At 41.7% G+C, this 26,450-nt stretch overlaps 2 protein-coding genes across 4 annotated transcripts; one reads left to right on the top strand and one right to left on the bottom strand.

The window, feature by feature from the left end:
* Positions 1-3,162: 3,162 nt before the first annotated feature.
* RER1 (retention in endoplasmic reticulum sorting receptor 1) lies at positions 3,163-9,930 on the top strand. Of its 3 annotated transcripts, none has more exons than XM_080631259.1 (7): positions 3,163-3,294; positions 6,295-6,380; positions 6,932-7,036; positions 7,615-7,714; positions 8,200-8,278; positions 8,381-8,516; positions 9,392-9,930. In XM_080631259.1, exons 2-7 carry the CDS (start codon positions 6,300-6,302, stop codon positions 9,479-9,481), a joined length of 591 nt encoding a protein of 196 aa, XP_080487385.1. In that variant the 5' UTR covers positions 3,163-3,294; positions 6,295-6,299; the 3' UTR covers positions 9,482-9,930. The 3 variants fall into 3 exon arrangements, with proteins under 3 accessions (XP_080487385.1, XP_080487384.1, XP_080487386.1); XM_080631258.1 differs by having other exon boundaries at positions 3,167-3,628; XM_080631260.1 differs by having other exon boundaries at positions 3,170-3,247.
* A 699-nt stretch (positions 9,931-10,629) lies between these two features.
* Positions 10,630-15,938, bottom strand: PEX10 (peroxisomal biogenesis factor 10). Its single transcript, XM_080631257.1, has 6 exons — positions 15,733-15,938; positions 15,462-15,542; positions 14,581-14,987; positions 14,009-14,184; positions 13,574-13,709; positions 10,630-13,059 (listed from the first exon to the last, which is right to left on the bottom strand). The coding sequence occupies exons 1-6, from the start codon at positions 15,842-15,844 to the stop codon at positions 12,988-12,990; spliced, it is 984 nt and encodes a 327-aa protein (XP_080487383.1). The 5' UTR covers positions 15,845-15,938; the 3' UTR covers positions 10,630-12,987.
* Between the last annotated feature and the right edge of the window lie 10,512 nt (positions 15,939-26,450).

The raw sequence follows: 26,450 nt of genomic DNA on the forward strand, positions 1-26,450 counted from the left end.
AGGCAGCAGCCAGAAATGAGAAATCACAGAAAGGAAACACTTTCATGAAGAAAATGAGCAATTTACTTCATTAGCATCTCATTGTCATCTTTCATTCTCAAATGTGTGCACATATGAATGCACAAAAGCCAGACAGGCCACTGCAGTTACAGTTTCTATCTGGCATCTCTTGACAACATTTTTACCCATTGTGAAAATAGTTTTATATTTAAGCAGTAGATAAATCACAGTTGTTGGTCATAATTGGACTCATCTGCTGATATAGTTACAATTATTGCTTGTTTACTGGACATTCAATCCATCTGAATCTCTGAAGGTTTACAGGCTATTAATTGACAACATCCACTTACTAAAAATGTATCACTTGCAAAAGATTGATCTAAAAATCTATCCCTGACATTATTACAGTTAAAACCTTAGTGGAAAACCAGACAAATTCAACATTGCTGCCATTACTCAATCTATTCACATAGATCACATAGAAGTAAATCTAGAATATTTTGCAGCTTCAAATATTTGCCCATGTTGTTTCTGTTCTAGCAGATTACTTCAGTATGTCCAAGGTGCTGTTTCATAACTCTATGGTAATAGGTCAAAAAAAAAAACCAAAACAAAAAACCTACAGCTAAAAAACTTTAACCTATTATTTTGCTTGAAGAAAACTACTCTTATGCTTTCATTGTTTTAAGTTACATAATTTGAAAGCATCATATGCAGAGTGAACACCTGCATTAAATGGTTGCCTTTTATATCATGTTTTTTCCATGATATAAATAGTCAACAAGACAGTTGTCACTACTGTCAGGATTTTATCTGAGGGAGCAAAGGGGAGGCAGAGTATCTTGTCACTTCTGAGCACACACACAGTGTAAATAGCACTAAATGCTTACAACCCTGCAGAGCAGACCAGTTACTGAACAAATGTAAACCTGTAGAATTTACTAAATCGGGCTCAAAACAGATGCTACAGAGACACCCAGTGGCACAAAACTGTGTGCACACAAACTGACTAAAATATACAAGAAAGTTACCTACAGAAACAAACAGATGTGTCAAACAATCTTGAATTTATTAATATATTTAAGGTTCAACAATAAGGGATATTGTACTTACAACAAGTATAAGACATTATAAAAGCCTAGAAGTTTATAAGTAACAAATATGGTTTTGTTATTACTGCTGTCTAATGAAGACTACAAATGTACAAACATAGTCTTTATTTTGAAACTAACAAATCATATTCCTTCTGGTCTGTAAAACCAAAAGTGATGTGTTAAAAAGATTTTTAGTGTGTTCTATTATGGTTTAGGAATGTACAAAAGTAGTACTTGAATTTCAGTCGCCTGAACAGCTTTTCGATGGAAACTAGTATCAAAACCTGATGATATATGTTTCTTGTTTCTACCATTGACATATTTGATTAGTTTTCTGAAGTGACTGGCTGTTAACCCAGCCTAACTTGAGGAGCCAATGGAAAACATGAAAAACAGAACTCTTCAATAAGCATCATGGAAGTAGCACAACTTGGACTAAATCGGTATGGCTGCTTATGATACACATTTATATAACCGATTTTAGGAGATAGAGTTTGGGTTTTTTTTGGTAGTTACAGACTTACCTGTTGATGCCCAGTATTGAAATCCATTCCCCATAATTTCTCCATTGACACACTTGCCCTCATAAGTAACCTCCATCTTTGATGAACACCCTGTCCTGACCTAGAAAATAAAACAGTATTTCCTATTAACAGAGAAATGTCCATCCCTGTTTCCTGCTCAAGGAGAAAGTTGAGACTTTCTCATGTTTTTCTCGTTTATACGATTAAATTTATCTCTACACATTGTTGGCACCTTCACATGTTTTAGACTTCTCTCACTACCTCAGCATCTAAACACTGACCCCAACTGAAGGGATTTACAAAGTATATACAAGGCAGAAATGCTGAATCCATTAAATCAGGTTTTTCCTTATTGGCTCTAATAGAAGAGAACAGAATCACAGTTATTAAAACTTGAAGTCAAGGATCTGATCTTCAGTTGTGAGCTCTACAGCTGTGTTAGTTTCACAGATAACAATCACATACATATAAAAAGGGGATCCTGTTGCCTTCTGGTTCTGTCTTACAGCATACAAAAGGTTTAATGACTACAAATGACACCATTTTTCAGAAGAAAAGGTGAAACTAAAAGGATTGTTGCAGACTTGATTTATGCTCCTCGGGTCAGCATAAATCTCTAGGCTCAGCCAAAAGGCTTCAGTTCCTCTAACAAGACGCACCTGAGGCTCCTACACCCGCCCTGCCCATCGTGGTAAGAGAGAACAACCGAAATTATTCCAACAACTCAGAAATACTATACTGAGTTCTGAGTAACTAGGAATACTGAAGTTAAAACACTAATTCTCCTCGGGGATACCTATTCTACAACTTCAGTATCAACAACTGCGACGAGAAATTTATTTCTTTGTTTGCTATTTAAATTCACGTTACTCTGCAGTGGGAACCTAGGCTCTTAAATACCTGCAGGTCATTGCAGCATTACCGACAGATGACACAAGAAACAGCCACGAGCTACAGCGTTAGGACCACAGGCAGGGCGACTGCATTTATATCAGCCTAAGACGAGCAGCGAAGGTTTCGCTTCTCTTCGTGTCACGGACACAAGAGACCCGTCCCCGCCGCTGCAGGTGAGGGACCAGGCTGAAGCGGCACCGGCACGGGACCCAGAGCCCGAGCCCCGCTATTTACCTCAGCGCCCCGGCCAGCCTCCCCTCGCACGCGCCCTCACTCCCCCACAGCCACCGTCCGCTTCGTACAGGCACCGCCCACACGACATCCTCCTCGTTCTCATAGGCTGAGCGGGAGCGAGGGGCGGGGCGTGCCTCACGCATGCGCAGACGCTAAAGATGCACATCAACCGCACCGGTCCCACTTTCAGCCCCTGATAGCTGTGTGCCGCCCGCCGCAGGGCACGGGTCTCCGCCGGTAGCGCGGCGGCTGCCCCCAGCCGGGACCAACACCCTCTCGCCCGCCCTGCTCCTACCGCCTGCCTTCATACACGCCTCCTCCCTCCTTTTAACCGCGGCAACGCCCACTTCCTCCGCCGGGGCCAATGGCGGGGCAGTATCTCGTCTTTGCCCCGCCCCTTTGCCCCGGAGGCGGAAGTGGATGTTTCCCTGCTGTGCCGCCATATTGGATTGTGAGGAAGTGGGTGGGGGTAGCGGCAGGAGGAGCGCGGCTCGCCCGCCTGTGAGTAGCCGCTGCCCCGCATTGTGCCCGTGGGCCCGGCCGGGAAGGTGGGACTGGGGCCTCCGGGCTGGCGGGTTGCGGCAGTGCCAGTTTGGTTGAGGGTCCTCCCGTGAGCGCGGGGGCTTCTTTGGGCTCGGTCGTGCCGCGTCTGCGGCCCAGGCGCGCCTCCCAGCTGCGGGCACTGCGGGGCGGCTGCCTGGGGCCTGTCGCCGGCTCCGTTTCGCTCTCGCCGAGGCGCTGCCCGTCCTAGTCCGCTCCCGAGCCCTCCTCGAATCAGCGGGCCCCGCTCCTGCCTCAGGACCTCTTTTGGTGGCAGCGCCAGCCTGCCCGTCCGCTGGCTCTTCCCAAAGTGTCTTGTCTTGGGTTTAACGAGCGCGCAGGGTATGTGGGTCTCAGGGAAACGCTGTGAGCACAGGTGCTGTGCAGGTGCTGTTGGTTGCACAGTCTGACAGGCCAGACCTAATTCTGACAGACCACAATTAAATAACGTGGGCTATAGGGTTAAAAACAGTTTACACAATCAGTGGGTTGTTTTTCTGTGGTTGTCCATCCCATTGTTAAGAAGTCACTTCAGTGTGTTACTCTTCAGCAATGTTTTCTCTATGCGATAAGGAAACTTGCATGAGCAGCAGTGTGGTTTTGCTGGTACGGGCTTCATTTGTATACCAAATTTGAGAAAAATCCATGTCGGGATCTGAGAGTTGTCTGAAAACTGCGTCTCTCTGTACGTGATGATGTGAGGCAGAAATTGAATGTCTTTACTGCCCCACGTCCTGCAGTATTTAAGAGCTCAGCGATGCAATGCTATTTGTAGTGGTATTACCACAATGGTTGTGCTGAAAAGATTAATTGTTGGAGGTCACACATTCACCTACTTGGTGTTTTCCTGCAGAGAAAAATGTTCTAAATGTGGTGTAGTTTTGGTAGCAGTTTGTATTGTACTGGTAGCCAACTATTCGATTGTTTGTTGTATTAATTTTTGTGTGTCTTTCTGATTATTTGCTTTACTGGAATGGCTGAAGGGTTATTGTAATTCATTATGCTAAGTGTTCAAGTCTTATGTTATGAAAGAGGGATTTCTACTGGTTAGATTTAAATATTCCCTTAAACCAATGAGCTCTGACCTGTGTTCTTGACTAAACTACCTTCGAAGCAATGCCAAAGACTGCTTTTCTTGGTAGTTATCTAACTATAAATGTTCTTTCAGTAAAGTTTTGTTCTGATAAGAAATGTTAACTAGAATTGTAAACTGTCTGGTGATATAGTTCAGTCTGTGCTACTTAAATGGGGCCAGTGAGCGGTTTCTTTTCAGTAAAACAGGCAGTGTTAGCTGGTTGTGTTTCTTGGTCTGCTGTGGAAGAGCTCTGTGTATGATAAATAATCACCCATAGTTGCATGTAATGTAATTTTTACACCAAGCAAAATGCCTGCTCCATTGTAAAGCCATCAGTAGCCTTACATACAGGATTCTTCACTTGGTCTGCAGAGGTTAATGGTTACAAGATTGTAATATTTGGTCTGCTTATAGCCCAGATTTGCTATGGATTTATCTGTGAAATTAATGTTGAGGATACGGGAGGTTTGATGTTTGTGATCTTTAGAGAATTGCTCTCTGATCAATAGATGGATTATCTTTTTGATATGGCTTATATTCTTCAGGACATTTAAAAAAAAAAAGGAAGGGGTACAAAATCATGCTCAGCTGATAATGCTGAGTAACTTCTGTCTCTTGCAGTGCAGTGAAGGGGAAGAATAAGAAATATTTCCTTTTGCCTGTATTGGAAAAGTCTGTATCTCTATTGTATGAGTTTGTATTTGATTTTTTTTCTTTTTGCTCTAGTTTGAATTAAAAGGGACTGCAGCTCCTGAAGCCTCATAATGCATCCCTTTATCTTCTAAAGTGTAGCAGGACTCCTTTTTTTCTACTTATTAATTATTCCATAGGATGTAGCTTATAGACGTTTACAGAGAAAATGCACAGCTTGCAGGTTCTGTGCCTCCCCACATTGGCCTTGGCCTGTAATTATTTTTTGCAGCAGTCATTGTATGGCAGAATCTAAGATAACTTACAATTTTCTGGTTTAGTAAAGTTTGGTAGATCTTTATTATCATCTGAGGCCCTTGAGATATTGATAGAGGGCTGAAAGAACTCCCACTATCCTAGAGTTATGTAGTCCCACCCACAGATGAGGACTCCAGGAAGTAATGTCAGGGATTGCTTTTGGTGATGTGGCAAAAATGTTTCTACTTAGAATCTGTTTTATTTTGTTTGTTTTTTATCTTGAAGGGAGCTGTAAAACTTGGTTGAGCTTAACTGAGAAGAAAAATAAAGCTCTGAAATTGGTAGCAGAAGTACGTACTAAAAAAGAATTCTCTTGGTTCATTTTTTTATCCCAAGTTCAGAATCCTTGCCCTTACACAGCTTTGCTCATGTGCAACTTTTCTGTCATTGCTGAGCTCTTAATGTTCGAGAGAGAAACTCATTGAATAATTCTAGCAGTGGGCAGGGTTTTGGTATAGGTGCTTGTGGTAGAGCTTTTTGTCTGTAGCCACTGGTGTACAGGGTCCTGAACTTCACTATCTAGTCAGTATTTAAAGATCCTAAGCAGCTTTTTAAAAAGTATTTATTTTGGTTTTGTTCTTTGCCTATAGAAACTGAGGAGACAGGAGGGTGGTGCTGCAGTTCATATCTCAGTGCTTAGATGTTGTAAGTCAGCTCCTGCCTGCTCAAGGTGAAGATGTCTAACAAGGCTCATTCCTGCAGTTCTGCATGGACTTTTTTTTCCCTCCTTCCTAAAATGATCCTGTTTTGCCTTTGTAAAATACGCTTTTCTTTGCTGTCTTGCCAGTTTCTTTTGGAATTTAGTTTCTTCTGGAATAAATTACCTTTCTTTAAGAACACTTCCTTAAAAATAATTTGTTTCAGAAAGGGCAATCCAAAAGAATATCACATGTGAATGCTGGTTCAGATAATGTACTGTAAAGCTTCACTGAGCTTAGATTTTTTGTTTTAAATGTTATCTATGTGTCATGTTTTGTTTCCACAGCAACAATGTCAGAAGGGGACAGTATTGGTGAGTCTGTGCATGGAAAGCCTTCTGTGGTCTATAGATTTTTCTCAAGACTCGGACAGGTTGGTTTTCTATAGGGCTTTTCTGAATCCATTAGAAGCAGGTCTCAATGCAGCTTCTTAAGTAAACGTCATTACATTTTGGATGAGTTGTTCAAACACTAACATCTGTATGAAATACTTATTTTGAAGCCTTTTAAAAAGAGATAAATATTATAATACCTAGCTTAATGGAATAATTAATGGAGTTACATGTGATATTGCACAGTGAAAATACATGTTGTTGTCAAAAATGAAGAGTGGCGACTTCAATTTTCGTGTCAGATTAATCTTAAGGAAAGTAAACTTGCATTAAATATTGAAAAAATAAATTGCTTTATGATGCCTCCAGCATGAGGAATTTTTTTTTGTGTGTAAAAATACAGAACTCTTCCAATGCTTGTGTGTTTGTGTGATTCAGATTATTTGTAAGGAAGAATACAAGTGTTTCATGTTACTCGCCTTCCCAAAATACTCCTCACAAATGCTTACGATTTCTAATTGCTACCCTCTACTAAACTTTATTCACTGTGCATCATGTGTTTTACAGATGTACACTTTATATTTCTTCCTAGATCTACCAATCCTGGTTAGACAAATCTACTCCGTATACTGCAGTGCGATGGATTGTAACTTTGGGTCTGAGTTTTATCTACATGATTAGAGTTTATTTACTGCAGGTAAGAAAACTGGATTTACTGCTGAAGTAGATTTAGATATTACTGTTCCATTTTTTGTTAAGGGTTTTTGAAGCATGGTATTACTCCAGAATTACCTATTGTGTCATTCAGCACACAGTAGAAGTAAATTAGATAGTCTGAAGAAAAAACACATCTCGTTGGTGTTAAACTTCCTGCTTCAGAATGAAGAATGTGTGAATGCTTGAGGATATGCATCTGATGGCAACAGAAATGGATATTTGTTTTTTTAAATCTTGTTTATTTATATTGCATTAAGTTCACTTGTCATTTAGGTAGCTTTAAGTGAAAAGTGTTACATACGTTTCTGTCAGTGCACAAAGAAAAGAAATAGATTCATAAAGATGAGTTCATCTTTTCATAGAGTCAGAATGTTTATTTTGTACAGTGACAATTTCTAGTATTTTTATTTAAAAGTCCAGAAAACTTTTTGTGCTAATGTGTGGATGTAGAAAAGCACTTCTCAAGGAGGCAAAAAACCAGATTGTTTAATATTGTTGAAAAATCAGTACCTGAAAACGGTTTTCAGAAAGACACTCTTTTTTTCCTCCCTGCTTCAGGGTTGGTACATTGTGACATATGCCTTGGGAATCTACCACCTAAATCTCTTCATAGCTTTCTTGTCGCCAAAGGTAGACCCCTCTTTAATGGAAGATTCAGGTATGATGAATAGTTCAGTTAATTTTGCTATAATTTTGTACTTAGTCAAACTTCCAGGTCCTTTTGCCTGATACAGTAAAGATGTGCATTACACTAGAATCATTACATTGTTGGACTTGCAAAATATCTATACAGCTTGACATCAGGAGTTATGATAAAATGTCTTTATTATTATTATTTTCAGGACTTGAACATAGTCCATACTGTGTTAGCCTTCTGTGTCTTGAAGGAAGGTTTATGTGACTTAAGTTTTTCCTGTAGTACCTCAAGTGACCTGGTGCTCCTTTCTGTTACCTGTTTTCTTTGGGAAAACCAGTGTTAAGTTATATTAAAACAGTCACTGTAACTGGAATCTGTGTGTAACAGTGAAAGTTTTTCTTTCTTTTTTTTTTTAAGATGGAAAAGTAAAGAAAATCTAAAGTCTGAGGAGTGTGGAAAATGAGTATGAGGGGGTTTGTGGTTTGTTTCTTTTCTGTTTTTTTCAGATGATGGTCCTTCTTTACCTACAAGGCAAAATGAAGAATTTCGGCCTTTCATTAGAAGGCTCCCAGAGTTTAAATTCTGGTGAGTGGATCTGTCCATGCTCTGCTTCTGAAAAACAGAAATACCTGCATCAAATCAGTGGTAGCTGGGGTTGAAGGATTAATTGTTAATATTATTTTTAAGGCACTCTGCCACTAAAGGAATCCTGGTTGCTATGGCATGTACGTTCTTTGAGGCTTTCAACGTTCCTGTTTTTTGGCCAATCCTTGTGATGTACTTCATTATGCTTTTTTGTATCACTATGAAGAGGCAAATCAAGGTAACTTTCTGAAAATAGAGTAGCACTGGTCATGTCAGAATTTACAGTATTGTTCCAAACTGTCCGTCCAGTTGAGCATGTTAGAGGTATAAGTTGTACTGCACGTGCTTCTTTTACTAGAGGAACTTAAACAATTAACAGTTGAACATTAGTTCAGGTGTTTGCAACTTTGAGCAGAGATTGACAATGGGAAATAAAAATGCTTTGTAGAAAAAGTCTTCGTGCACCACCTTACAAAATCTTATGCTTGCTTTCAGAAGGCTTGGGTCGTAGGGTTCAGTATCTGCTTTTTATGCATGAGGAGTCTTAGCTTCCCGCCCACTTCCTTTCTTCAGTTAACTGTGGCTGTTTTTAATGAAGAGGTCTTGTAGGATCTGTGATGGGTGAAAAGGGAAGTTCTGACAAGTTGGTGCGAGAGGGTAGGTGAAAAAAAGGGGAAGAAGAACATAGGCAAGTCATTCACACCAGTTTTAACAAATTACTTATGGTTTGTTGGCATTTTAAAAAGAACCAATTTCTTTCCCAGACACTCAGAATTTTGGCTAGGTACTGTTCTTCAAAGTTATACATTAAAGATTAAAGGGTCATAAAGAATTAATACCTCTGTGCTTTATCCAGTTTACTCATTAGGGGAATCACAGGAATCTTCAGTCTACAGTAAAATTGTTGGGTATTCCAAAGTTTGAGGTTTAAAAGACTGGGCTCATACCCCTGTTTCGATGTAAACTGATGTACAGTTAGGTATTTCTTTACCTTTACAATGCTAAAGAACTGTCTTTCTAGAGGGCTTTATAGGTTACAATGTGTAGTATGAAACATATTTGTAAATATTATATGAGTTTCTTGCCTAAAAGATTGTTCTTTTCTCTTTACAGCACATGATAAAGTACAGATATATACCCTTCACACATGGCAAGAGAAAATACAAAGGGAAAGATGATGTTGGAAAGACCTTTGCTAGCTAGAAGATGCAATCAACCTGTTGACCAGTTCTACTTCTAACTAAAGGAACGATTTTGAGCCATTGTAACAATGCCTTTTTTCTTCATAAAAAATGATTAACAGAGTGGTGGCAAAACAGTTAAATTTTTGTTTTAAAGGATTGTGCTATTTTTATCTGAAATATCAGTTTCTTGAAGAAACTGGCATTCTAACCAAATTGCATTGAGTTTGTTATCTTTTGTAAGCAGTTGGAGAAACTTTGGATAATTGCATAGATTTGGGATAATGTATTCCTTTCAAGATCCATTGCACTGGAGCAATTAATGGCTTAGAGTTGTGTATTTTCACATAGTTCTCCTGCTCAGTATCACCCTGAAGTGCTGTGCACATATCTGGAGGAAAAATGTACAGTGGCACACGTGATGCTGTTTTCTGCTTCATGGCCGTGTGCTGTTTTCATAGACAAATTCAGCAGACCTAAATAGATACAGAACTTAAGCCAGTTTCCTAAATGCATGGTATTACAGAGTTATAACCAAACAAATATAGATAGGAATAAGAAATCTACAGAGTTACGAGGTTTGCAGTAGAGAAAGAATCCTCATAGCTTCTCAAGTAACTCGTTTGTGTTGGGTTTTAATGCCAGTTTCACCATGATGTCTCCTCACAGATGCTAAAATTGGGCTCTTTCATGATGACTCAAACTTTGTCCAAAATCACAACTTACTTTGAGGACCTGAAATTATAAGAATATATATTTTAATTGTTACTAGTTGGAGTTTCTTTCATACTTAAGGATTTCTTGATTAATTTAAGCTGACTTCATGCAGCCCCTTCAGAATATACCCAAACTGGCCATAGCAGATAAATGGTGTGGGTTTTAACACAGCTTTTCATTTTCTATGGGGAAAAAAAAGAATCCGAGATAAATGACCTGCATGTAAACTTTTTCATGTGATACAGCTGCAGTTTTATTAAGTGAATTTTTAATTCCAAAATTTATTAAAAGACAGTGTTCCCCTTTACTTGTTCTCTATCTTTATATACATATATTGACCTGACAGTATTTATGGCTCCTTCTCAGTAATTCTTACCCTTAATTTATCTTCATGAAATGCCTTTTTCAACTCTTCAGGGAGTATTCAGTGGCAGAAAGCAGGAAGAGACTAGCTCTGAAGATTCTGCATGGAGAACAGTGGCAACTTCAACAGACACCAAAGTGGAAAATACATATAGGAACCGTTCCATCTGATTTTTGTCGAATGTGTTTGTTATGGAGCTCTGGAATTCACTGTTCAGTAATCCTGGGTAGTGACAGGTAGTTTTAGTTCACATTGACCTGTTGCTTTTTGTTTGTTTTTCATGTTTTTCATTAGCAGTGTGGAAACCAGTAATGGTAAAACTTCACATTATGGAAACACATTACCAGAAAGGGCCTTATGAAGTCCCAGTCATGGTTGCTTGGAGCTTGTTGCCTAAAAATCTGAAAGCCCTGAGTTGGAGATGCTATCTTAGGTATGCTGGAGTTCCTGAATAATATGGCCAAACTGGGGAGAAAAATATGTTTATTATGTTGATCAATATCAGCAACTGGGATGGCTCCTATGTTCAGTCAACGCCATCCATTGCAAATCAGACATTTTTACCTCCACTTGATTTTGAACGTTAGTGGCAGTTTGAGATGAATGCCTGCTCATTCTCAGGTAGGCAAAGATGCCCTGCATTCAGTGGGATTTCCACTTTTCAAATAGGGATTGTAGGTGGTGCTGAGACAAGGGCATAGTTCCCTGGCTGACTCAGCATGCAAGGGCTGCACAAGTTTGATGGCATTTTGTTAAACTTTGCTCTATTTTTATCACTTGCAAGTGCTAAAAGTAAATTACCCTTACAGAATGCACAAAAATCTTGGCTTGACAACTTCACAGATGCTTCCCAGTCATCGATTGTTTCCTGTGTTGTTTACAGTGCAACTGAATGTGTGTTCTTACCGTTATCTTAGTAAAGAAATGAGGCAGTGGTTTCCTTAGATAGTCATGTTTTGATTTGTGATAAGGAGCATTTCTTTCCCACTGTTGCCTTGATGGTTTTAGTTTGGCAAAGAATGCCTGAAAGTTTTCTGGTGTACAAAAGGGATGCTATTGCAGCTCTGAAGATCATGTTTGTACAGTAATGAAGAAGTGTTTGCATAGATACCAGCAACTGGTTTTTTTATTTCATTTATAGTTATGATGAAAAGTTACAAGTAATTTGGGGGTGTTTCTGTGATAACACTTGGAGATTTAATGGTTAAGTAGCTGAGCAAGATCTTTGCAGTACAAATAACCATCGTAAAAGAAGTGCTTTTACTGTAGCACTCTTCCCCTGCTACCCCAAGTTCACATTCAGTGCCATTTGTGAAAGACTTACTGAAAATGTAACTCACAATCCACAGCGTGGATCATCTGGTGTTTTCTTCTCATCTGTATTTAAAGAATACAAATAAATCAATCTTGCACATTATCTGTCGGGCAGGAATGACAGGATGTTAACTAACAATCGTCTTTTTCCCTGCTGCTCAGATACTTGTAAAACTGAATTAATATTAACTTATGGGAATAAACCTTGAGGTGGTGCTGCCGAATCCTTCCTCCTTTATACTCTGAAATACTGGCTTGGCTAAATTGCCCTTATTGCCATAAAGAGCAGAGGGTGTCTCATGGCTGAAATCAGCTTCTTCCCCACATTAGACTATAGAAAACACCACAGACAAACTTAAGCTGTGTTACAAACTTAACATTTTATAGTTGAGTTTAGTGTACATACTGGGGCTTTTCTGAAACAACACTTGTTACATTTCTACAGTCTTAAGTGTCCAGAATACTTGGTGAGAAGTCTTTAATAGTGCTAGAAGAGCTTTGAGTTTGGAAGCTGAATGTTAACTGACGAGTGTGCAAATTAGTTTGTCTTACCAGGGCTTTTATTACCTGCTTCTGTTGATCTAGAAGAAAGTCATGGTTTGTCACACTAAGGAAGCCTGCTTTATTGTTAAATCTGTTATGAAAACAGAATGGTACATATACATTTATCATCAGAACTTCCACTGCAGTTAAACTAGGGTTCTGTTCAGCTCTTGTCCTTTTCCCGTGAAGCCCACAGCATGGAATAATATTACAGGAGAAAGGGAGTCTTACAAATCATAGAACTTTAGTAATACCTTAAGCATGCTATGAAAGGTTGGAAGACCCATTATCTACACTTTGAGAATCTGATTGAAATTTTTCATTGTCCAAAGTGAAGAAAACTATTACATTTGTGGTAATGCACTTTTTAGAGAGACGTATTTTTAATACAGTCAAGAACCCCATTAGAAGAAATGGAAAGGTAGAGGCAGAAATACATTTATTCTGTACAGCAGGAATGAAGTGCCGCTTTGCACAGGCAGTTACCAGTTTTAATAAAGTCTTTCTCTTGGACTAACTCAAACTCTATGACAACTTTATAAAGGGTATGAGAGCTGAGGCTGTTGTCATCAAACAGCAGATTATTTCCTCTAGAGTTGATAGTGGCGTAGGTAGATCAGTTTCTGAGGATGAAACTTCTCTCTGCACAGTGGACATTCTGTCTGCAAGAAGAAAAATTAAGACATTCTGAATTGCTCTGTTTAAAAGTTTAGAGAAAAAATATAGCTGTTATGTCTTATTCCACAGTGTCTGTAAAATCCTTAATGGATGAAAACTGTTGTATTTCATTAATCCAGAGCAAAATCCAAGTTTAAAATACCATGCATAAGAGCTAGCTCAGTTTGGTTGTAACTCACTTAGGCCTTTTTACTGGAAATCAGAATGATCTTCAGGTCTGTAGATGAAGAAATCGCCTCCATGTCTGGCTTCCACAGTAGTATGATTGTGTTTCAGTGGTTGGGACAGAAAATTGCTCACCTTATTTACCTCTTCTATGTAATGTATAGTCATTCTGCTCTAACAAAATCTATAGACCCTGGCAGACTCTCATGTGGGCTTTTGGGTGCCTTAGTGAGAGAAAGGGTGTTACTTCAACACCCAGGCTGACAGGCATTTTCAAGCAGAAATTTCATCACGTTTACCCCTTCCAGCCTCCAGTTGTCCCTCAGTACTTACCCTGGTGTTACACCACTCTGTGATGCATTCCCAGCAGAAGAGGTGGCCACAAGGAGTGGCTGTTGTATGTCTCCGTTCTTCCAAACACAGTGTGCAGCGGGAGTGGCGCCCAGGAGTCTTCTCATTGGTCATATTTCTAGTTAACATAGTTACATGTTACTTAGTTCTATTTAGTGTGGTTGTAAGAAATATTTAATGGCACAATCCTAAAATAAACGCTCTCTTCAAGTATTAACCCTTTTTTGTGAAGATCTCAGAAAACATGAAAGCAAAGAGATGCTTCAAACAGTGAGAAATTCAAATGTTTTATCAGGTTCTAACCTAGCCAAAGCTGTCACTCCAGTTATGGAGGGACAGTAGCTCCCTGTTCAGGAAAGCTGCTACGTTTCCCACCCTTGCTTCCACCTCTTCCCTAGTAAGTAAACGCCATCATACTTCTGATGAGCTAGGTTGCGGTGTAGTTTCCATTCCTGCCTTGCTCTCTGCTTCTGTTTGAAGCTGTACGTCTGAACACCAATTGTTAGAAGAAGATGGAAGAGTGAAATAATTCCAAGAAACTTGTAACTTGATCGAATGCTCTCATCTCCTCCTTGCGGTCCTCCAAAATGCAGCTACATAATTCACAGAAACAGAGACGTTTTTGTTACTGCATTTTGATGAAATTATAAACACACACCCCCCACACACCCATAAATAACCATGATTTGGGATTGTCGTGTCCCGTGGAGTTATTAATGTGACTCCTCACTTTCTGTGTATTTGCAGGAGACACACTGGGCTGGTGTTCTGAAGTTACACAAGGTGTTACGATCAGACTGCACTCACATTTGCTAGCCATAACCTTTTGGCTGCAGGGACTCACAACCCCTCTACATGGTATTAAAAATGCCCTCTCACCCCTATTGCAATCAACTGCAGCCAAATTCTATATCACTTTTGCACACACAGCATCCCAGAAGAGACCAAAATACTGCAGCAGATCCTGTCTTCAAACAAGAAATACTTACATATGTGATCCCTGCGATTCTCTTAGACAGGTGATAAAAAGTGCCACTTATGTAGAACACTGCCAGATGCAGTCGATGAAGCAAAGGAATGCTTTGTTTAAGAACATACACGATCTGTAGGACTCTCTTCTTCTGCTGCTCTGTAAGCTCCCCAACTTGCCTCTGTATCCAGCTTCGTATTAAGGTCCTACTGGATAATCCAAGTGCTGGGTTGCTCTGTGAGGTGCTGGACACATCCGCTTCTGCCTGCAGCTCATGTTCCAGGTGTTGTAATCCCTTTTCTAAGCAATAAGGTACTACAGTATGAAGAGCAACAAAGACAGCCCGTCGAAGAAAGGCAGGTACCCTTTTCTTGGTTGAGTCAACTTGAACAATGTTAACGTACTCTTCACCCAGCGTCTGGTACCCTGAATAGTGTGTGCAACAGAGAACATGCAGGGTAAGATGGCAACTGCAGTGGAGACAGGCTGCTCAGGTCAGAACCATCGGGGTTTGGGGTTTCTGAAGTGCTCAATGAGGTGAGTGCTGTGCTTACCTCAGAATCTGCAGCAGCCCTGTCTGCAGTGGGTTTAGGCTTAAAGCAGGGGTGCTTTTTCATAGTGTCGTGCATCCCTTTTTAGAACAGACTGTTTTGCTTTTAAAGGACATCCTTATTTACAAGAACATCTGCCTGGGTTGATAACTGCTGCATTAGATCTCCAAGTTCTGGCAGCTGTGTGGCTTCGTATTTACTAAAGGCATTTATACAAAAGCAATCCAAACAAACCCGCCCGGTTTAAGAGAACCACTGCCGGGCAGTGTCAATCCCGCCGGTGGTCACCAACAGACAGCTCATTTAGCATTTAGGAGGAACGCTAAACACGAAGTTAGGAGCACGTTACCTGACAGCGTGGTGAGGACGAAGTAGGCTACATCAGAGAGCAGTTCCACCTCCTTCCTCCACTGCAGCCACTTCCTGGCACCTAAGGGACGGGATCATTGCGTTTCGTTACCATAATTCGCGCCGATCCAAGCCCTCCTCCAGGAATTTCCCGCCCCTCCGACGCTGGAGCCGTGAGGGAGCGGGGTTGGGGGGGGGCGGTAGCTCGGATCTTGCCCCGCCCGGCGCCTGGGCAAGGATCGGGCTCGGGATGGAGCCCCGGGAGGCATTACCCGCGACTCCGTGCAGCGCGGTGCCGGCCGCGGCCCGCAGCCCGCTCCGGTAGAGCTCGTCCTTCTGCCCGCCCCGCACCAGCCGCGCAGGGCCCGCTACCGACCCCGCCATGGCGGGCGGTGCACCCCCGTGACGTCATTGCGGGCCGCCCGCGGGGAGGAGCCTTCTGAGGGGCGGGGGTCACAGCCCCCCAAATCGCCGCTCGGGGCCGCCGCCTTCGGGCGGGCTCTGCCCCGGTAGCTGCGCTCTACGGCCGCCTCCCTGAGCGCGGCTCTGGCCGGGCGGGCTCCACTCCCGTGCCCGGGCCCGCCCGGCGGCAGCTCCGCTCTCCGGCCGCCTCCCCCAGCGCGGCTATGGCCGCTGCCGCCGAGCACGCTGGTCCGGGCTCGTCCCCTCCGCCCTGAGGGGAGCCGGGCCGCGGCTGGCTGAGGTAAATGGAGGCGGGACTGGGAGAGAGGATTAGTGCACAGAGGCGTTAAGAATTTAGCAGTGTTTCTGGTGATGCTGTGTCTAGTTGCGAGTTTATTTAGGGAATTGAGGGTGGACTCGCCTGGTGACGGTTGATGTAAAAGCTTATTGCCTCCTTGGAGACGGCCAGAATCCCGCTGCCTGGTAGTGCCACGTGTGACTAATACTTAACAAAGGGGAAAAAAAGGAAACCTTTGTGGTATGCTCCCTGCAGCCAAAGGCAGCAGCACTGGAAACGTGGAGTGCCCACGCGTGTCCTGACCTCTGATGCATTCGTTTTGCCAAAAGCGGGATTTTTTTTCTTAGCAGATTTTAACATGTAGTCGCAAATTCAGGTCTGCACCATGTTCAAGTGAAGTGAAATGAAGCAGTTCTGCCATGTAACTGGTTTATGTGACAGAACTACTTGCACCTGGATTAGAATAGGTGTTTTGCAGACGAGTTTGCAAACTAATACTGCAGTAACTCACCTGAAGGTAACGTGGAAGAGCAGGAGCTTGTGCTTGTTCCTTCTCAATGCTGAGAAGCAGAAGGAAAGGCTTCCTACTGCCAACTACCACCACAGCTAAACTGGAGGTTTGTAGTGCTTTAGTTGTCTGCAGGCTGCTGTTACTGACACAGCTTGTGACATCAGGGTTCTAATTTAACTGCGCCAAAAGTTGTGCACTCTAAGTAAAGCTGTGGAATCTCACACAGTAATGTGTTCCTGTCCCTGCCTGCATGCCCCAGGTGAACCTCGGGTTTTACTTGCTGGTGTATGGAAGGGTGTGTAACGTAAGTTACACAGGTGTTCGTTCTGCCGCTATAAAATCAATGCGATTAAGGAACAACATTAGAGCGTTTTATTTAGTCAAACAGTAGGTGGAGCACCTGCGAAGACAATGTCCAGTGAGGAGTGGGATATGGAATGTGGACGGTGTGGGGGAGTTAGGAGCAAAGAATGATGTCTTGTTAGAGCGGCTAACTTGGCTTAGGGTGATAACTGCTTGGTTGTGAAGAGCTCTTAGAGAAGCTGATTAGGGTTCCAGGTATAATAATTTCTCATTAGTGCTCTGTGTTAGATACATGTTTTACAAAGTGTGCAGGGTAAATGTGTGTTGCCATTTTACTCAAGTGGGCAAATACGGTTTCTTGTTTTATAGGTCAAGAAACCAAAGAAGAGCTCAAGAGACCTTTTTTGCAAGCTGCAATTCTGGCTGATGAGCATGTCATTATTGGATTGGAAACCATTTCTAAAGCTGAAGCTGTATTTACTAAAACAATAACCTGGCACTTTTTGCTAACCTAATACAAGGCAGTTCAATGTATTAAGCTGGAAAACCACAGCAGTCATCCCTCAAGGACCTGAGGCCCTAGTACCTTTCAAATGTTGCCTGCTAACCTGATGACAGTCTCTTGAATACACTGTATCATGAGGATTATTGATTATTGGCCCAGTATGAACTTTTACCAACGTGATGGTGGAACTGAAACTGGGGATGACATGGTAAACCCCCCCGGGATCAACATGGCTAGTTGTTCTCTTCATCACATTCAGTCAGACCAGACTAATGTTAGCAGTTACACAGTGATCTGTGAGAAAAATCTGTTTGTTCTACTTTGTATCCGATTGATATTGGAACTACAGAAAACTGCCATATCTCAAAATTCAGCTGCTGTGTTTTACTTAAGCTTTTGCAGGACAAATTTCTGTACAGACTCATTTCCCTTGCATGGTTCTCTACTTTTCCTCCTAACAGACCTGGTAAGGGAGTTGCTTCTCTGACGTTAACAAGGATGCTGGGGAGGGACTCTTCATCAGGGACTGTAGTGACAGGACAAGGGGTAACGGGTTAAAACTGAAACAGGGGAAGTTTAGATTGGATCTAAGGAAGAAATTCTTTACTGAGAGGGTGGTGAGGCACTGGAATGGGTTGCCCAGGGAGGTTGTGAGTGCTCCATCCCTGGCAGTGTTCAAGGCCAGGTTGGATGAGGCCTTGGGTGCCATGGTTTAGTGTGAGGTGTCCCTGCCCATGGCAGGGGGGTTGAAACTGGATGATCTTAAGGTCCTTTCCAACCCTAACTATTCTATGATTCTATGTAAAGCAAACTCAGAGCACAGTAATGATTAACTTTTCCTCCCACATGCAGCTTGTCTGTGCATTATTAAATATGGTTTTAGCTCTGCAGACCTGTTAGTATGGAAGAAATTTCGAGTGCAGCTTTCAAACACAGTGAGAGGCAGATGTTTCAGTTTCCAACCTGAAGAACAGGTTCTGCAGATGTAAAAGGAGCGAAATGCCTGTTCAGGATTGTTACCACCCTCTGATTCTTTTTGCCTCCTCCCACTTTGAACTTGTTACCCTGGAGCTGAACTGTTTGAATAAGGACTGTAAGAGCTGCTTTGTGATCAGTGAGCTGAGAGCCCTTAACATGTAAAATGCAGGGCGGAGCCTTCGCTCTCAGACTTGGCAGTTTCCTCCCTCCTTTTATTTTTTCCACGCTTATGAAGTTTCCAATGCACAGTGCAGAGAAGCTCGGACATCTCATCTGCACTGCCCAAAGAGGTGTGTGGGGTTTGGTTTGCTTTCATTTGCTACTTTTCCTCTTTCAAGAATCATTTTGGTGTACTTTTAACACTTTCACTTACTCTTAGAAGTTAGTAAAAAATTCTATAATATGCTACCAGAGGAATGAATATATATATATCTCTTTAGGACTGCAACAGTTTGCTGCTTTTGCCTTTAAGGAAGAGAGCGAATGGAAAGAGCATAATGTCTAATGCTTGTTTTCTTTGGTCATGTTTTCTTTTGTTGATGAGAATGTTCAAGAACCATGGGGTTCTGTTAGGACTAAGTTTTTAGATTCTCTGAGCTTTATGGGGATGAAGCAAACTGCATTTGTGATCTAAGTTTAGAATTGTCTAACTGGACAACTGCTTTCTTCAGGGCTTACACATTTGTTCTGAAACAATAACCTGAGCCTGGAGCTTTCACAGGTATCCTAATCCAGAACTAAACCTGACTTGGATAAGAGAAGTTGAATGTAAAATGAACTTTCTAAAGTTAAGAAATACCAGTTAGGTGGTCTAACCTGGCTGGCTCGGTGACTGCACTGCTGGGAAGTCTTCACATGACCCTTTGAAAGGGTGTGCATTGTTTGGTTGTTTGGTTTTTTTGGTTTTTTTTTTTTTTTGGTTGTTGTTTTGGGCTGTGGGGAAGGAATTTTCTGTTCTTCCCTGGCATAGAAATATGGTTTATGATTGCAGAGATAGGGCAAATAATAAGGATGCCAAATTGCAAGTGCATTCAAATGCTTTGAGCTCCGGAGTCTAGATGTAGGTCTTGATCATGTTCCCAAATACAATGGGTGATAATCCCTAGCATCATGTTTTGTTTCGTGTCAGAGGTACGTTCAACTGTTAAAAAATAAGACAGAAGTGGAGTAAGATTCACTGCTGACTGTGATAAGTTTGAGTCAGAAGATTGATGCTATCTTCAGAATATAGCTCAAAGTTAAATTGTTTCTTTATTGGTCAGAAGAAAGTGGTCAAAGTTTTGTCTATCAAGAGTTTTTTTCTGTTCTTCCAGAGGGGAAGTCTTTAGCTGGGAAGAACTCTTTTTCTGCCTAGTTAGATTGGGTGTGAAGGAACTGTTCAGTCCAGAAGAAGGACAGAGGTTGTGAGGGAAGGTCAGTGACTACTTGTGAAATGTGCTATCAGTTATCTAACTGTGGGCTAGACTGGATGGTGTCGTAGTTATTGCATTCAAATGACCTCAGTACCAGTGTGTGAAGAACAGATGAATAAATGCCAACTTGTCTCTGAGCTCTTCAGTATGTTCAGTAGGTGGACAACTTGCTTGAGATTGTCTGCTTCTGGAAACCCAGGGTTGATTATATATAGAGACCTTGCAATACTGCATCTTGAAATGCTAACGGGTTGCTGATTCTTGTATTTAATGACTGTGTTGGGAAGATCAGCTTCTATAATGCTTCATAGTTTGATCCTTCTCAGCCCAAAGAATGTCATTCTGATGAAGGTTTGGCTTCCTGTCTAAAGCCAGAAGAACTTTAATCTGGGTATTTTTTTTTGTTAGTTTGTCTAATCCTTATGTTAGTCTTAGAAAGTTGATTTTTTCTCTGTCCTTGCAGCTCATGGATGTTCTCATCTTATAAAACCACAAGTTTTTCAGGGCCACAGATAGAGGGATTATTTGTGAACTCATGCCTTGTCATTGGTAAGTAAATGGAATGTCTTGTCTGTAAATTTGTGTGAAATGTATTGAATTCATGCCTTAGAGACTACTGTAAAATTTTCAGTCATTCCTTGCTTGTAGTTGATTTTTGTTCTGTGTTTAGAAAGTTATCATCATTTTTTGCAGTTTGTGGCCAAGCTCCTTTTACATTATCTGAAAAGACTTCTGTTCTTTTGTGGCATTCATCATTTCTGCAATTTGTGCTGAATTAAACACTGCTCCATACTTGCTCGAAGTTGTCTGAGAGCACCTAAGTGAACGTTACTGCAGGAATTCTTTCCCACTGAGAGCTTGTTGGTTACATTCATGCTCTAAAAAGCTGCAGAGGTGAAAGACCGCAATTCTTTTGTAAAAGAGTCTTTACCCTTGGTTAGGCACTCAGTTCTTAAATATAATTCAAATGAACCAACTTATTTGTGAATACTACTGGAATTTGTTCTTGTTAGTCCTGTTTATTTGTCCAGAGCTGAGAAAATAACTGTATAAATAAATCTGAATGGGCAATAGGATGAGGCTGAAGAAAATTTTTGATAAAGACAGTTACTAAGAATCATCTGAATTTAGTGCAATACATTTATCATGCATTAAGTTATCTTAGGCTGCATTAGTTACCTATAAAATGACCTGCTGCTTCCCATGGTAAACTTAAAATAATCTCATCTTACTATTGACATGCCTTCTCCAGTGTTATATCTGAACTTGCACTTACTTCTGCTGTGTTGGCCTTGTTTGAGCTACCCTCTGCTCCTGTTGGTACTGCTGACCTTGGTAAATGACAGTAAACCTTCCTGGATATCATTTATTGTGCATACTTCTTAATGGCATATGTGAAATGAGTAGCTGGCATAGGCCATGCATTCAGGATCAGATAATAGTGAAGAAAAGGCCCGTATAGCACAGACCAAGTCCTGTTCCAAAGGGCCAGCTGTTTTCTCTCCCTGGCCACTGAACTTATTATGTATATGGCCACTTTGTGGAGCATCTCAGCCTAGTGTTTGCTACAAGTCAGTGTGAAGTTCTGGACTTCCACATTACTGCTTAGAACACAGACTCTAAATCTGCAGGGAATTTCCAAGCCTTTTATTCACTGTTTAATCTGCCTCTGTTTTATGGGGTGGAGTCCTTGCCTTCAGCACATGTAACTGCACAGTAAAGTCATTGGATCGGTACCTGTAAAAGTGCAGGCTGTGACAAATCTTTATACATGCTGGGGCAAAGTTCTGACTTTCCTTCCTGTTGTTTTCTGTACATCACCGTCTGGCAGACTGCCTAAACAAGTGGGCCTAATGCTGCAGTGTTTTAGGACTCTTGGTTTCTGTTGTTCTGCAGGAGGCATCATGGCTAACGAGGGAGCAGTGATAGCTGGAGTCTACACTAGACAAATTATTTGATTTTCAAATAGGAATTGAACCAAAATCCTGATGTGTTCACTGAAAAGATGAGAAAATGAAGAGGACAGGGCTCTGGATGGGGAGGTGATGTTTTCAGCTACAGGCTATATGTCATGAATAACTTCCTCAGGTGCAAAATGGCCACAATAAAGTACACTGAGTCAGGTGCATCAGGCTCTGTGGATGAGTATGATGGGAGAATTTTGTAGCTAATCCTCTAGCAGCTTGAAGAGAGCCTGCAGGCCTCTGGGTCTCATTTGTTAGAGTTGTCTGAGCCACCTGAGGTTGGAGGTCAAGCAGACATGAGGTAGAAGTTGAAATAAGCCCTCGGATAATCTGGAAGTGCAGTTTCCTCATATGCACAGACCTGAATGCTTTATCTGAGTGTGATTTTCAGAACAGTTGATTCAGAAATACGGTGTGCAACTTAGTTTGGGGGATTTTTGTATACCTGGTTCTGATGTGGCCCTGCAGTTTTCACTGTTTTATCGCAGCATCACTCATCTCCATTTAATTAAGGAACAGCTCCTGGAGCATCTTCTGACGTCTTAATAGTTGCCAGGGAGCAACTAGATTGCCTCAGAAATTAACAGGGAAATCAGGTGGGAAGGTGAAGGGGTTTTACAAGTTAACATTCCTGGGAAAGACTGAAAATGCTGCAAAACCTCTGTAGGTTCCCATCCCCTCCAGGTCCTGTTTGCCAAAGGCCGTTATGCAGAAACTTGCAATACCACTTTTTGTGTTGAATGTGATGTGAAGAGGATGTGTCTCCAGAGCTCTCCTTGCAGGACTAGTTACTATAAAATAACTTAAAAGAACCTCCTCCCTGCCTCTTTTCCCCTTCAATGTGACACCCTCCCAGCTTGTTATTCCAGATTTCCTAGTGCTGGAACATATTTTCTGGAAGTTTTCTCTGCCTTTAACTGAAAATGTGTAATTTGTTTTCTATTTATTAAAAAAAAAAAAAAAAAGAAAGAGCAAGGAGTGGAGCCTGAGGAGACAAAGGAAGATGTAGGTGCTTCCTCCTGGAAGGAGCCATATCGCCTGCAGAGGAGAAAGTGAAGAACAGAACTTTGGGATGTGTTATGTGCTGGTATTTTTTAGTGGGATTGCTGCAAGAACTAAGTGAAGTTGTGCTTGATCTGTTGTGGCAAGGATGTGAGCACACATAGGGATTGTGTAGAGGAAACTGGTGTGAGTGTGGCTGGGAACAGGTTGTCAGATGCCTGAAAATGCCAGAAAGATCCTGCATGAGCTTCTTGGAAGTGAGTCTGATAGAAATGGGGTTTACTGGTTGTTGTAAACCCACTTAGAGCTGGTCTCTGGCATGTGGATTTGGGTTGTGTGTGTGTTTTGTTTGTACTTGGAAACCACTTGGTCGATTTGGTGCTATATGACTTGGATAGTGAGACTGTGGTCTATGATTTTGGTTTTGGATCGTCATTGGTTAAACAACTTGATAGGTTTTTTGTCTCCTGCAGCAAAAAGGGACCTATCCCACTTCTTTCTTCCTGTCCTGTGAGTTTAGACAGATTCTGAATGAGATGAGGTTATTGAAGTAATGTTATTTATTGACTAACAAGGTACCAAAGTCCGTAAGGAGGTGGTGCGCAAAGCAGAGCTGTACTTTGACATTTACTGGATTGGGCCCTAAAGACTTGCATTCTTATAGCAAGTCCATTCGTTTGTGTCTGTGTATGTCACTGCCCTGTTTTTGACAACATGCAAATGGATGGAGTGGTTCCCAGACCCCTTCCTCTAATGGAGAAGAATAATTAGCTCTGCTGTACTGAGTTAAAGCTGCTTGGTTAAAGGTCATAGGCCTAATTCCTAAAATAAATTCTCGCCTCTTTAGATGAGGAAAAAAGTCAGCTTCTGGAGAGTGACCAAGACTGCTAACATCATTGAGAATATTAACAGTGTTAGTCTTGTAGGTGTGTTGATTACAAATGGCATTGAAGCCCACAGTCTGCATCTCCTCTTTACTGTGACTCACAAATTCCCATGTGCAGGTAAGGCTTAGCTTTTCCAGCAGTAGTCACTTCCTGTCTGTCTTCTAACAAGGAGATCTTCCTCTCCCTGTTCCTTCTCTGAGGCTTTTTGGGGTTTTTAGTCTGTAGTATGAAACTTTCATTTTCAATGTACTTTGGAACCGTGCTATTGGATGAGATCTAGAGCCTTGCTTAATTAGTTCTCTTTGCTCTTCTAATGAAAGTATCCAGTTCTCTTTTGCTAATAAGAAATGCAAATATTCTTGAGAGGCAAGAGGCTGCTGTGTGCTGTGTTTCCATTGTCATTTCAGGTAGGTCTGGGAACTGGCTAGCAGCAAGTAAGGATTATGAAACCGAGAAGGGTTTTGGCAGCTTAGGATCAGTAGGGAAGGGGATAACGAACACTCTATCTGCTCTATATAGAACTTGTTGCAAATTTCAAGTTTGTTTTTGTAAAGGAAATGCTAAAATCATACAACACAGTCAGTATAAGCCTGAAATAAATTATTTAGGATTAATAAGTCTCCTTACTTGCATAAGAAATAGTTAGTGACATCACTCAGCAAAAATGCAGAGCTCTCCTGCATGTGCAGCCCTCATTCAAGATGTAAGGGGTGGGTGAGGAAAAGCTGACAAATGTTAAGTGTTCCTTTTAAGTGGGATGACTGTGTTCTGGGTGTAAGGTGAGTGCATCAGGCTGCCAGAAAGACGTCTAATGTCCTCTCTTTTTGACTGCCTTTTCTCCTTTTCCCCCTTACATGTTTCACTGAATCATGTGCCAGAGGAGACCATCTCATGCCAGTTTGTTCTGTGCATGTTCTGTCCCTTCAGAAAAAGAATGTTGTATCACACCCTAAGGTGTGGGCTCACCCCCTTGTTCCATAGTCCTGAAGCACACTTCTTTCATTTTGTACTTGCTTTGGATATGAAGTAGCATGCCTGGGCGTGCAAGTTATCTCAGATGGAATTGCCCAGTGAACGGAGTTGCATTCTTTAAAATGAACAGCATGTCACAGTGAACCACAGCAGAGTTGAAAAGCAAATCCCAACTCTCAGATTCAAATGCTTTAAAGTTGGGGTTTTCTTATTTCCCATTTGGTAGCCCTTTGATCTTTTTTCTATTGATCTGCTTCCTGATCAAGCTGTTGAGGCTGAAGTGATGATTTAGGTTCCGTATGTTTGATCTGCAGTGTCAGTGTATCTGTTCTGGATGGATATTAGAGCTTGTGTGAGTTCTGGTGGCTGGCACATGATACCTCCCTGAGCACAAAAGCAGGTCTTTGGGGTTAAACTTGAAATACTACAGTGATTATAAAAATGGCTAAAGGATTGTTAATGGTGTACACAGCTTTTTTTGTCTGTAAGTGATATCTATCCTGCCTCCAGGGGTTTAAGTCTTGTTTTCTAAGGGAATGCAGAACTTCACACAATAGTACTTATGTGGGGCTCTTAAATCAGCAGTCAGTTTAAGTCTTGTTCACACAGTCTGAACTGATGCGGTTGCTCTCTTTTGGCCGTTTTGTGACTCTCGTCAGTGAGCAGTGCTGCTCTCCGAGGCCAGAGTGGTTCCTACCAAACAGAGGTGAAACACTTTCGAAGAACGTAACTGATAAATGTCATCATACTATCCTCACAAAAGATTTTCCAGGGAAGCCAACTGAGCTGCTGTCATTGACTTCAGTGTCTGGCCCCAGAGTCTTGCTCTGAGATTCCTGTTTGAATCCTGCGGTATTGTTAAGGATTGTGTGGTTTTCTGTTAGCTGCCTAGGGTTTACGGGGACATTCAGCTTGGTGTTTTGGGGACAGGGGCTGGGCTCTAAAAGATGGGACTGTGTGAAGAAAGAACATCTTTTGCAAGAAAACAGAAGACAGATCAGCTGAGTTACAGCTTTACTTCCAGATCAGAAAAAAGAATAAAGAAGGTGAGTTTGACATGACTCAAGACACTAAAATATTGTGAGCCACATCCTCATACAATGTAAAGTATTGCAGCTCATCTGCTTTCACTGAAATGATGCCGGTATATACCAGCATGAGCATCTGTACCCAGTCTTCCTCGCTCTTATGGATATGTTCTTTGGTGTATAATGAGTCACAGTGATTGAACTTCCTACAAAGGAAATGACCTCTCAAAAAAACCCTAAAGCAAAGAGGTGAGAGGGCCTGGCAAAACACCTACCAACCAATTCAACTTTCTGAACGGGAAATGAAGAGATCTTGTCTCATGTTAAAACAATTTCATCTGTCCTTTGAGCTGTGGCTTCCCAGATTAATGTCAGGGTTAAACATTTAATGCCCACATTCCAGCAATGGCACTTTGTGGCTAAAGGCTATAAAATTGTGGTTAGGAGAAGCAGGGCCCAGCTGACCAAAGCAGAGGATAACTCACCTGCCTTAGGGCCCTGCCTCTCCTCTGATCGAGGCCTGGCTAAGGGAAATGCTCTTGAGTGCAGTTTGAGGTTTTTCAGTGGACATGGTTTACTTAACTCCTGAGAGAGCTTCTGATATCTAGTCCTGTATTCTTTTAACTAATTCTGTATGTGTCAGACAGTGATGAAGGGATACAGTGATGGAGGGAGATGACAGCACGTGCAAGGATGTATATCCAGGGGGGACAGTGAGTATCTCTGAT

Source organism: Psittacula echo, assembly GCF_963264785.1.
Source record: "Psittacula echo genome assembly, chromosome: 17".
Lineage (NCBI taxonomy): Eukaryota > Metazoa > Chordata > Aves > Psittaciformes > Psittacidae > Psittacula > Psittacula echo.